The sequence below is a fragment of the Cibotium barometz genome, chromosome 11, assembly GCF_041138505.1.
Source record: "Cibotium barometz isolate CiBa-2024 chromosome 11, ASM4113850v1, whole genome shotgun sequence".
Taxonomy (NCBI): Eukaryota; Viridiplantae; Streptophyta; class Polypodiopsida; order Cyatheales; family Cibotiaceae; genus Cibotium; species Cibotium barometz.
The window spans coordinates 47007751-47020965 of NC_141056.1; the positions used below are offsets into that span (position 1 = coordinate 47007751).

The following is a 13215-nucleotide window of genomic DNA, read 5'->3' on the forward strand; positions in this document are numbered from 1 at the left end:
AATTTTCGAGGTTCGTGGCACAATTCGAGTGCTTTTTGGACACCGTAAGGTTTCTGCAGATGTTCTAGAGAGGCGTCATTTTGGATTGGTTATGCTCAATTTTGGGTGTTTGGGCTATGCAGCGGCAAAGATTTGGTGTTCATCAGCATCTAAAGTGTCTTCAATAACATCAACCATCATACTTTTGCCTGTAACACTCTATTCTCTACTCTGTGTTATTTTTCATACAGTTTGCAGGTGATTTAGTCAATTGGCAACCATCCAGGGTTGTATTGAGTACTTGTAGTGTGTTGAAAGATTTTGCATTTGGTAGACAGTCATGGCTGGCAGTAGTGATGTATTCAACATGTTGTCTGCTGAGGACAAACTTGATGGGACTAACTACCCATTGTGATCCTATATGATGAGGCATGTACTGGTTGCTAAAGGCCTTGGAATGTCGTTAGTGTTGTAGTGAAACTCCTCCTATTTCACAACTACCAGTGCAACTAGGTGCTGCAGGTACATCTAAAGTAGAATTTGATATAGATGTGGCTCCTCCACATGCACCACCAGTACCTCCCACTACTTCTCAAACGAGATAGGATGGAAGAGATGCTTTCTTGCCTCTTGCTCGCCTCCTTAGCTCTCACACGAACCAGAATCTGATACCATAAAGAGAATGTGGGGGAGAGGGAGAGCTTCAAATCCTAGCAAGAAAATACACACACAAGAGAGAGCAAGACACAAGAGAGAGATGGATAGCTAAATTTTCTTCTATCTTCTTCTTCTCTACTCAACCAACATAACATAAAGATAAGAGTACACACTATATGGGTTAGTACTCAACTACTACAACATACAAGGGTCGGTCCATAATGTGAACCCGACTAAATGAGCTGGCACTATAACTATGCCAGTCTCTAGTAATCCAAAATGGCAGTCCGCAGCCTGTCATCCTACTGGCCACATATCACCCATAATCTCACCAACCATGCTAGTGGTGTAGATGCAGAAGCTATCACCCAGGTGGGTCATCAATGTTTTCCCGTAGCACTAGTAGTTAAGCTCGATATCTCAACATCCTCCACTAGCCCTATACATGCTAGTGGTGTAGATGCAGAAGCTATCACCCAGGTGGGTCATCAATGTTTGCCCGTAGCACTAGTAGTTAAGCTCAATATCTCAACATCCTCCACTAGCCCTATACATGTAGTTGTGCTACTATATAGACCTACCAACATAAAACAACCACCTAGGTTTGTGGTTCCCGATTCTAAAAGAAAAGTTTGTAAGTTATAGAAGGCACTTTATGGGCTAAAATAGGCCCCACAAGCATGATATTAGAGGAGTGATGCTTACTTTATGAGTATTTTTCTCTTACGTAGTCCTTTAGATGCAAATTTGTATGTCTTTTATGAGCAAGGGAAGTATATGGTCATTGTTCTCTACCTAGAACTCATCTTGACAGGGGATCACCAAAAAAAGATCCCAAAAACACAACAGATGCTTAGTGTAGAGTTTGGGATAATAGAACTTGGGCTCATAGATTATTGTTTAGGGATTGAGATTTGGAAGAAGCCAGATAACATTTTCATCTCTTAGCAAACATATGTAGGTGAGATACTTAAGGCATTTGACATGACTAAATGCAAGAAGGCAGCTGAAGGTTGATCTAGAGGCTATCCATCAAAGATACCTCAGACCTTGTGGAGGAGACCTTATATATAAAATTGGATGGTAGTCTTATCTTCTTGTGTATTAGTAAACCAGACATCATGTTTGATGTTGGTGTTTTGAGCAAGTTCTCTAACAAACCTCGGGAAAATCATTAGTAAACCAGACATCATGTTTGATGTTGGTGTTTTGAGCAAGTTCTCTAACAAACCTCGGGAAAATCATTGCAAAGCAGGTATGCAGGTGTTGTGATACATCTAAGGTACTCAGGAGTACGGTATCACCTATCTTGTGTAGGCAAGACCCTCAATGGATTTTGTGTCTCGGATCGAGTGGGTGACTTGGACACTAGGCACTTGGTATTGGGTTTCTCTTAGTTTGGGATGCATTTCTTGGATCAATAAGAAAAATCCCACAGTTACACTACTCTCATCAACAAAGGCTGAGTACAAAAAGCTGCATGCTTTGTATGCTTTGTATCATGTGAGACATTATAGCTTAGGAGAATTCTATAGAATATGGGAGTGATGCAAAAGAAGCCTATAATGCTATAATGTGACACAACCAAAGTTGCATGGCCATTGCTTCATATGTTCCATTCTGGCATAAAACATATTAAGATTCATTATCACTTTGTGCACGAGCTCATCATTGTCAAGGAGGTCAAGATGGTATATTGCCCAACGATAGAGAATTGTGTAGACATCTTCACAAAGGCTCTTAGCAGGGATTAGATGGAGTGACATCTTCATCGATTTGGCATTGAAACAGAGAAGTAGTTTGCCTTCAAGTGGACATTGAGGGGGGGTATATATCAATTCTCCACCCTCATATTGTATTGTTTAGGCACTGGCTAGCTTATGTTTATACAACCCCCATTATGAGGAGTAGCTATGGTTGAGCAACTCGGGTGCCCAACCTCCCTATATATAACGTGAAGGTGGCCTATGAGGCTAGATGGTTTAGAGATGGCTTGGATTAGATTTGGCACATTGCTAAATAAGCTACATGCTACACTAGACCATTATCTCATAATGGTCTACACATGGAGTAGGTGAACTTTACGCTTAGACACCCTACCTTGCCACTACAACGCCTAAACGGGACCCGAGATGAGCTTGAATGGCCATGGGAGGTGCAGAAAGTGCTATGTAATCTTTAATACATATTTATGAGCTTAGGTTACACTATGGGTGGTGGCACCAACTATGACTACAAACCTATAGTGGGGAAAGTGCTATGTAGTCTTTAATACATATTTATGGGCTGAGATTACACTATGAATGGTGGCACCGACTATGACTATGGACCTATGTGGTCATGTTAGGGCTACCCCTCATATACAAGCCAGTATAGATATATGGTTAACCACTTCTCCACACAGTTCAGTAGGGCTACCCTGCATATACATGCCTATATAGATACACGATTAACCCTTTCTCCACATAGTTCATCAGCTATCACTGTGAGTTTACTCCCTGACTTCTTCTAGCATATAGCCTCTGTCTTAGCAGTTCGAGATCCGCTAATCAAAGCTCCCTTCATAGGAGCACATGGGTGTGGGGATTTGCCATCTATTGTATCACTTCATTAATATAATATTCTTCTCTATCTCTATTGTTATGCAATTTGAGTTTTGATGTTTTGTGTCGTGAAAGTTCCTACTGTTCTCTTGTATACACCGCATGTTGTATTCTCTTACATGCTTGTATACTCTTTTGTGTGTGTATGTTTTCTTACAACAAGGAGCTCAAGGTCATCTTTTCCTTTGCATTCTTCTCATGGTATTAGAGTGCTGGTTTGTGTGAAGAGCTCAAGAGGAGGCAAGCAAGAGACAAGCACAAGGAAATGGACCATCTCTTTTTTGGAGCAACAACTTTGGGTAGCTATGAGAGCTACAAGTAGATAGGGAATTCATCTTCTCCTTCGCATTCTTCTCATGGTATTAGAGTGCTGGTTTGTTTGAATTGCTCAAGAGGTAAGCAGCAAGAGATAAGCACAAGGAAACAAACCATCTCTTTTTTGGAGAAACGCTTTTGGGTAGCTATGAGAGTTACAAGCAGATAGGGAAGTCATTATCTCATATTGAGGCATCATCTTGGGTGAAGGAAGAAGACCCTCTACATTAAATAAAATTTTGCACATTTTGGGCCTTGTTTTAGCTCTGTAAGTTTTCATAGGCACTCTGTGAAAGTGCCAATTTTAATTATGTATGCCCAATTTATGCTGAAATTTGTGATGCCATTGAGGGCAAGGTATGAGTAGAGCACCAGGATCAAGAGCATACAACCACATCCCACTTGGAAATTATCCCACATGAGCACATTTGTAAGAAGTGTACCTTGCTCATATAAAAAGGGTCATTTTCAAGCAATGAACACAAGCAGTTCTCAAGCCTATCTATGAGTACAAGTCTCTAACTTATAACCTAATTGTGATTGATTCAAGCTTGATTAAGTCATTAGGATCATCATTATGTTGTTAATTAAGCTACACCCATCAAAGGATTAGTGTTCTTTAATCACAATAATTAGGGTTAAGCACACCATAGCTATGCATGCTTGAGGGTCCATGTTCAATCTTTTAACATGGTATCAAAGCCTTCCCTCTCTCCTTGAGCTTCTCATTAGCACTTCTCTAGAATTATTTTCACTAATCACATCATTAGTGTACCTAATCTCATCTTATCCTCTTCTTCTCTCTTGTGGCAGAAAATTGATTGGGTTGCCATTGCCCATTCCCTTAACCATTTTCCACCAAAACGTATGGGCATCCTTAGCACCCATAGGTGAAGGCGTGGCTTGGAGGAATTGAAGCATCGTGCAGCTGGCGGCCAGAAATTAGCGCAGTTTTGTAAACTGGTTTTTGCTTAAATTCGTCACATGTGAGACAAATTAGGACAAGCTCTTTAAGGTGTGCCTTAGAAATACTATAGGGAGTCTACATCTCAAAGCTCATGTGCCAAATGGTCCATTGAGTAGGCTGCAAAACAAGTGATTTACCAGTCATTGGTTCTTCACCAAATTGATTAACTTTTTAGTAATTTGAGCTGTTAAAGAGTTTACTTGTGCCATTGGTCCTCATCAAGGGCAAGGGGACTATGCAAAAAAGCCCCATCAAAATTTCTTTTCTCTTACTCCATTGAATCCTCCAAGAATCAATCCTATTAATCATTGTAATAAGGTTTAATTAGTACAATTAGCAACAGCCAATCAACCACATCAAAAGCAAAAACTAATGTTGCAACCATAAGTGGAATTGATATTTGACACTTGTGAGCACTCACATACACTCAAATTGTTGAACAATTAGAAAAGGCAAAATTAGAAAATTAGAGTGCTATTCCATTGTGGGAAACTTCTGTTGCATCAAAATTCATCACATCCTCTTGCATTACTCAATTGAAGAGAAATTTCTTCATTATCATCCTTGTACTGGGACTAGACACTGGTCGTGAATCATTATCACATGCAAAGACCTTCCCGACCTTCACACTACAAATTTTTATGAGATTAGACTGCTAACAAAGCAAAATAAAAGCTTGTTAGTAAGACCTTCTCAGTATAGAGCGTGTTGAAGTTGTTTCAAGATTTAATGAGATGATGGTTTTCACATGGCAAAGCAAGACCATGTACTTGCTTATGTGTAAGGGGCTTTGGCACCTTATTGAGGATGAAGAAGTGGAGGTTGAGCCACTTCAAAACAACAAAGCATTGGGCCTCATTGCTCAAAATCTTGATGATGATGTGATTAGTCACATTGCTGGCATGCCAAGTTGGCATGGCAGGAACTCAACAAGATTTTCAGCACCGACTTAAAGAGCTCAACGATCAACCTTCTCATGCAGTTCTACAAGCTTGATAAGAAGGAGACTGAGACCATGGCACAACACATCAGTAAATTCAAAGGTATCAAACAACAACTTAGTGCATTAAAGAAAGTCATTGAGGAAGATGAATCTATTATTGTATTGCTAAAAAGTGTTGACAAAGAACCTTATGAATCAATTGTTGATACACTTAAAAATATTCCCAACACTAAACTTCAAGATGTAGAATCATCTCTACTTGAACAAGAATCCAAATTCAAAGATAAAGAATCATTCAAATCACATTCAAGTGAGCAAGCACTGTATACAAAGGGTGGGAGATTTCAAAGCAAATCAATCAACATCTCAACTTCCAAGATGCTATCACTATGGAAAACTTGGTCGTAATAAAGATAAACCAAAGCTTGTTTGTGACTATTGTGGAAAAATTGGTCACCTAGAAGAAGATTGCTATCAAAAAAAGAAGTAGGCAAACTACATCGAGGCCAAAGCTGTCCTAGTTGAAGACGTGCTCTTCTAGAAAAAGAACCTTGTGCTTGAGTCAAGCTTGATTAAGTTATTAGGATCATCATTATATTGTTAATTAGGCTACACCCACCATAGGACTAGTGTTCTATTATCATAGTAATTAGGGTTATCCAGTATTTTTCCATGTGTACATCTTGTTAATTGCCACCTTAGTGAATCAAGAAGATCAAAGTGAGTAAGTGAGGTGCTGGTGAATTAAAGAGAATGCATAGGAAGATCCGGGCATGCTGGGTGGATTCTAAGCAAGAGATACTCACAATTCTTACAATAGCTACATAGGTAAATTTGTATACATTGCAATACGAGAATTTGAAATCTAAAATGGGTGTAAATGTAATCATAAGATCAGCATCCTTGAAAGCTTTAAAAAACAACCTCGAAGTTCTCTCATTTCTTAGTTGGTTTTAAGGTTTCTAAAAGTTGTAAATCTTTGTTACCTAAATGTGTGGCTTTTTGTGGGGATTATTTCTTCGTTGGTTTTAAGGTTTCTAAAAGTTGTAAATCTTTGGTACCTAAATGTGTGGCTTTTTGTAGGGATTATTTCTTAGAATTTAATATCTTGACTAAAAAGAAAAACAACCCTAAAAGAAAACCAAAAAACAATCTCCTTTAGTGGTTTCGTTTGAGTTGGCTAAACATGAATTTTTGGGGTGGCCAAATGGGTAACATTTGCAATATCTTGAGAGAAGAAAACAAATATAAAATCATCCTCATTTGGTTTCTAAACACGTGGTTTTTAGAGTGGCTAAATAAGTACATTTCTTTAAGCAATATTTTGAAATGAGTACATTTCTTTAAGCTTACTTTCTTGCAAAGAAATATTTTGAAAGCTAAAAATCCACCCTAAAAGCAATCGGCTTGGTGTTTACTTTTGAGATGGCTAAACATGTAGTGTTAGGGTGGCTAAATGGATAACTTCCCATAAGTGCAATTTTTTACGAATGGAATATCCTTGAAGGGGGAGAAAACAAAAGAAGCCAAAGAATGAACCTTCTAATTGGTTTCTTTTAGGCTTGGTACACACACATACATATATAATTTTAATTAATTATATTTTAATTTAGATTAAATTTTAATGGGTGGGGATACGTGGCGAGGTGTGCTCACTCTTAAATAAGTGCATCTTACATATAATGTCTTTTGTCTTTTCTTTACTTCTATCTTCTTTTCTTTACAATGAGAGAGAGAAAGGGAGAGACACCTACATGTTCAAGCTTTCATCATGAAGCTCACCTTTTTAAGAGGGAGCCCTTGATTTTTCATCATGAAGCTCACCTTTTTAGAGGGAGGCCCCTAAATTTTCTCTCCCTTGGCCCTCTCCCTCCTCTCCTTTGGCCAGATGGAAGGGGAATATAGAAGTATAGAAGCTCTCCTTTCAAAAAATCGAAATGAAATGAGATGAGAAAATTCAAATTTGAGAAAGGGACATCGTGAAGCTCTCCCCTTTCTCCCTTGGTCCTCTCTGTGCTCTCTTTTGGCCATGTGGAAGGGGAGTACCTTGTGTTTAATAAGAGTAAAGATAAAGATATAGATAGGGTAGAGTGAAGTTCTCCCCTTTCTCCCTTGGTCCTCTCTATCCTCTCTTTTGGCCGTGTGGAAGGGAAGTAGCCTGTGTTTAATAAGAGTAAAGATATAGATAGGGTAGAGGGGCTGGTTGTATGACACCTAATAAAAACACAGTGTTCTTGGGGGAAATGTGTTTTTCAAATTAAATTTACAATTCAATTATATAGTTGGATTTACCTTTTCGAGAGACAAATATTTTGATACCAAACGATGATATTTTCTACGCGTGAAAATCTCAGAAAGTTCAATATGGAGAGACATAGTGTACAGATAGGCCAGTAAAGTATGATAAATTAGCGAATCATCTTTCTCCTCTCATCAGTAATATTCGAGAAATATTTCTCGGTGATCGAATATTTCTCGGTGATTGGGGACAGATGTACCTTATTGTTAAGGGCCTCTCTGCTCTGTACATGATGCCCTTACATCCCACTTTTTTTTTTCACCATTCAAGAGTATTTTTTTTAACTCTATTTGATGGCACCCAAACATGCCCACATTGAGGCGTGTGGAACCTCGAAGGCAAAGGGAAAAGTAGTCGTCCAGCCTAGCGCAGATTCTTTTGACAAGCCCGCTTATCCATGCTGTGCAAGGTGCTCCTTCTTAAGAGTCCGCTTAGCCTTGGCGTGCAAGGTGCTCCTTAAGAGTTGAGCTATGTATACATCAGACGCTCACGCTCCATACCGCTCTCCCACTCTCTCGCTGCTTGTTTCCCTTCTACCCTCAAGGTCTTCTGATCTTCTTTCGACGCTATGGCGCAGCCCACTCGCCCCTCCCAGATCCTCTTCACAGAGAGCAGGGACTTCCTTCTCGACAAAGAAAATCTCCCTGTCAAGGCAGACTCCATCGAGGGCAAGGTTGTGGGCATCATGATTGGCCCCCATTGGCTTCCCGTTCCCCTTGAGCACGCCCTTTCTGTCATAGCAGAGCCCTTCCAGGAGCTCCAGAAACACCAGAACAACACACCCATCACCTTCGTCTACGTGGCCGTGGATCGCGACACAGATCTCATCGATACCCTCAGGAGGTGCGGCCAAACAAGCCAGCTTGATGAGAGGCCTGATGATGAGTGCTTTAATGATGTGCTGAAGAAGCTGCCAGATGGGTGGCTTGCCGTACCCTTTGATGATGCCGAGACTCGGTCCAAGCTCGTCAAGAGCTACAAATCTGGTATTTTCAGCCTCGCCTTTTTGGGCCCCGACGGACGCCTCCATTCTGACCAGGGTCTGGCTGTCCTGGAGAAATGGGGGGCTGAAGCTTACCCTTTTGATGATGAGAGAATTGCTGCCCTCCATAAAGCTGCCCAGGAAAAGAAGGAAAATCAGAACTTGCAATTGCTTTTAGTTCATGAGGACAGAGATCACCTCATCTCATCAAAGGATGGACATCAGGTATGCCAAATGGACATATCCTCTTTTTATTCACTTTGCATGACCATGCTGTGATCATGGGGTTGAACCCCACATAAATTCGCATAAATTATATGTATGATGGGGAGCGTGCATACATGTCAGGGTGCATACACGTTTTATGCATGGATGTCACTTATACCTTTCGTACATAGTGGGGATTTACAGGATGGCAAGAATGCTATAGTAGCTATGCTAAAAATCAGTGCATTGAGATTCACTTCCTGCTCCTGAGGGAAAGCTAGGGTAATAAAGCATAGTGTGCCATGACACTCTATGCATCTCAGTTTCATTCCTTGCAGGAGGGCCTTTGATCATAGCATTTTGTGAATGGTAGACCCATCACATTCATCGCGTGTACATTGGATCTCTTCCGGATGCCATTTGGATCTATTGGTACAATTTGAGATATGTTAAGGTTTCATTTGTGAAGACATCTTATTTATTATTGCTTGGTCTTCCAGGTCAAAGTTGCAGACCTTGAAGGAAAGATTGTGGCGCTCTACTTTTCTGCACATTGGTGCCCACCTTGTCAGAAGTTCACGCCTGTCCTTGCATCGATATACTCTGAATTGAAACAAAAAAACGAGGAGTTTGAGGTTGTATTTGTCTCCTCTGATGAAGACCAGGAATCGTTTGACAACTATTTCAAAGAGATGCCATGGCTTGCAGTGCCATACACTGATCTGAAGACTAGAAAGATTCTCAGCAACTGGTTTGAAGTGGAAGGCATCCCTACCCTTGTTATTTTGGACAACCAGGGAAAGACTCTTAACAGTGATGGCATGGAACTTGTTTACAAGTATGGGATGAAGGGTTATCCTTTCACTGCAGAAAGACTAGAACAGTTGAAGAAAGAGGAAGAGGCCAAGCGTGCAGCCCAGACACTGGAAACCCTTCTTGTGACAGAGGAAAGGGACTTTGTTATATCCAAGTTCGACCAGGTGATATACAGATCCTTGAGAGACAAGAGAAGTTTTTTTAAAAAATTGGTCAGGTCCTGAGGAAAAAGAAAAGAAAAGTTCTGCAAGTGTCTGCAGGAGGCCAAAATGACCTATGAGACCCAGTACATAATGTAAGCCATGGAAGTTTTATGCCAATGAGAGAGAGAGAGAGAGAGAGAGAGAGAGATTTCTATGGTATATATTATAGCAGAATATAATTTGTTTACGTATTTTAGTTGGTAAGTATTTCTGTGATATCTTTCTCCAATTTTAATTTTGTGTTACCTATTAGAATATACTAGCATATATAATTAAATAATGAAATATCATACATTATTATACAATATCAATTATTTTTGTGTTTTAGTTGTTAATTGTCGTAACAATTATCATTTTTATATTACTAGTTCTTTATTAACCATGGTATTATTTTACAGTATTATCATTCTTTGTATTACGTATATATTAACTAATGAGAGAGAGAGAGAGAGAGAGAGAGAGAGAGAGAGAGAGAGAATAAATTTTAAATTGTGTTATCATCTTATTCCGTTGATAGCAGAAATTTCAATACATTCCATGTACAAAGGCAGGCCAAAAATACTTTCAACCTAATTCGAGTTTCTGGTTGCTAGCATTGTAATTTAACCACTTCGGTGATAATTTAATTGTGCAGGTTAAGGTTGCTTCTTTAAATGGGAAGACAGTGGGCCTTTACTTCTCAGGACATTGGTGCCCTCCCTGCAGGAAGTTCACCCCCAAGTTGAAGTCTGTCTATGATGAGCTAAAGGGCCGTGGTGAGGAATTTGAGGTTATATTTGTGTCCAGTGATAGAGATGAGGATTCCTTTAAGGAGTATTATGACAATATGCCCTGGCTTGCATTGCCATTTGATGACAACTTAAAGAGTAGTCTTTCTCGATACTTTGATATAGAAGGGATACCTCAGTTGGTGATCATTGGTCCTAATGGGAAGACAGTGACAAGTGACGGTCGTGGGCTTATCAGCTTGCATGGAGCTGATTCCTTTCCTTTTACTGAAGATCGGCTTGCAGAGCTTAAGAGAACCATTGATGAGAAAGCTGAAAAACTTCCAAAAAAAGTTACCACCAAGCATGAGCATGTACTAAGCTTGACAGATAATGCCTATGATGGACAGGTCTATGTTTGTGATGATTGTGATGAGCAGGGAGTTGGTTGGGTTTACCATTGTGCAGAATGTGGCTATGATCTGCATCCAGGCTGCGTAAAAGAAAGTGACAACATACCATCACAGAATGGGGATTCGTCTGAAGTGGAAGGGAGTAAGCCCGGTTATGTATGTGAAGGAGATGTTTGCCGGAAAGCATGATCCATGTAATTGGTGCCGCCTGTTTTGCTGCTGCGAAGACTCCCATGCTACATGGCATGATGTGATTAACTGGAGTGACATAAATGGACTAAATTTTCAGGTTTTGATAGTTGGTGAGAGAAGGGTTGCAGAGCTCTTACAACATAATAAAGGCATCACATATGTGCTTAAGTGGGTTTTGCCTAGTGTATTTTCTGGTTTTCATACAGAAGTCACAAAGGGAGCTAGCTACTCAGCCTAGTTACGTTATGTTGTTCAAGTATGTGAAGGCAATATGAGGAACTTTGTAAGCCTTGTTTAGTTCACTTTATGACTGGCAGAGCTGCCTAAAGAAATGTGGGTCTTCGCTCCATGAGTATTAACCACCCCTAGGTGAGTTGATTTCACTTGAATGTGTATGGGTGTGCTTGTGCTTGTCTCTCAACATTTTAATCTTTATCCTTTTTAAAAAAAGAGTTTGATTATATCTATACTGCTATCTTAGCGCCAGGGGTTCAAACCCCAAACCCGCGCATCTGCAAGTTGGGGTGTTACCACGTGGACTAGAGCCCACTGGCTTAATCTACATTCTAACAAAGGGTAGGTTTCTCCCACAGAAAGATCTGTGGGACATGAAATGGATTAATCTTCAAAGAGTTGTTCTCCCACAGAAAGCTCTGTATGAATACTCGTGCAATATGTAAAACCATTGAGATGTAGATGGAGGGGGTGTGAACATGATTTCCTTGTGACGTGTCAACTATGACATATATAGAAGTCCCATAAATAGATTTAGGATAGGAGGCTGGACAAAGTGATGCCTAAGCTTTTGGCCATTAGCTGCATGGTTTTTAGAGTCAATGCAGCACAAGGTTATACTTAAAAGCCAGAAGTGACTCAAGAAATTTGGGAGCTGCACCAATCAAGAGGAGTTAATGTAGTGACACACCAAGGGGACTTAAGGTCGAAATATGTCATTGTTAGTGAATCCAAAACAAAAACATAGCTAAGGTTTCATGAATATGCCTTTTTTAAAACATTATTAGGGTATAGCTTGCATTGCTATCAATCATTTCATTGGCCCCAAGTTGGAGGGGAAATGTTACCATGGACTATGTCTTTACTTATGTGGGATCAATTTTAACAATGGTACAATTAAGTTTTATCTAGTTTGTCACATGGTAGCTTGCTACGCATTGATGTGAGGTTGAGCTAGAAGTTGTACACACGCATGTAGCATGCATGTAGGTCAAGATGTACTTCGCCTCTTGGGATTTTTGACTTTAATGCCTAACCATTTGAAATGCACTAAAGTAAATAAGAGGAAAGGAATCTTGATTTATATGGCATTTGCTTGCTATCTCCAAAATGTCAATGGCTTAATAATCAATACCCACATTCATCAAGATGTATGATATCATCGAAGGTTAGCAACTAAGCATTAGGAGCCTCACTTTCATCAGGATGTACTATATCACCAAAGGTTAGCATGGAGGCACTAGGAACATTCTTAACATTGTGGGAATACCTCATCCTAGGATCTACCCCCCACAAGGGTAAGAAAAGAGAAAGATTTACTTGTTAATTTAAACACAACCAATACGCAAATGAATGCATATAGCAAGCTTTTCCAAAAAAATTCAACCACTCTACTATCTACTATCTAGTAGAGGTGTTGTTTTGACAAGGTGTTTATTATTTCAAGATATGACGATTTGTTTTTATGTATAGTCAAAGTCACTAGGTAGTCACGAAGAAGCTATCATCTATTTAGGCTATACCCGCATATTAAAGCTATACTCAGGCACTAATTAATTAATATTGTCTAAGGTTCAACCTTATAAATGTAAGGTTGAACCTTAGTGATCTAATTAATTACAAGCATCGAATCTCTATCTGCATCGCTTCTTTATCTCATTGTGTCTGCATCGAAGTTTAAAAAACACATGCGCTTCT

General features: G+C 39.7%; 1 protein-coding gene across 1 annotated transcript; it reads left to right on the forward strand.

Annotated features, from left to right (window-relative positions):
- The first annotated feature begins 8215 nt into the window (after nt 1-8215).
- Nucleotides 8216-11451, forward strand: LOC147634247 (putative nucleoredoxin 2). Its single transcript, XM_086805370.1, has 3 exons — nt 8216-8970; nt 9453-9932; nt 10606-11451. Exons 1-3 carry the CDS (start codon nt 8332-8334, stop codon nt 11278-11280), a joined length of 1794 nt encoding a protein of 597 aa, XP_086661496.1. The 5' UTR covers nt 8216-8331; the 3' UTR covers nt 11281-11451.
- Nucleotides 11452-13215: the final 1764 nt, after the last annotated feature.

What these genes read in the sequence shown, in the direction of transcription:
- LOC147634247 (XM_086805370.1), top strand. Translation starts at nt 8,332, where the DNA reads ATGGCGCAGCCCACTCGCCCCTCCCAGATCCTCTTCACAGAGAGCAGG. An exon ending in CATCAAAGGATGGACATCAG is followed by an intron (nt 8,971 to 9,452) that starts GTATGCCAAATG and finishes TTGGTCTTCCAG; the next exon opens with GTCAAAGTTGCAGACCTTGA. An exon ending in TTATATCCAAGTTCGACCAG is followed by an intron (nt 9,933 to 10,605) that starts GTGATATACAGA and finishes TTAATTGTGCAG; the next exon opens with GTTAAGGTTGCTTCTTTAAA.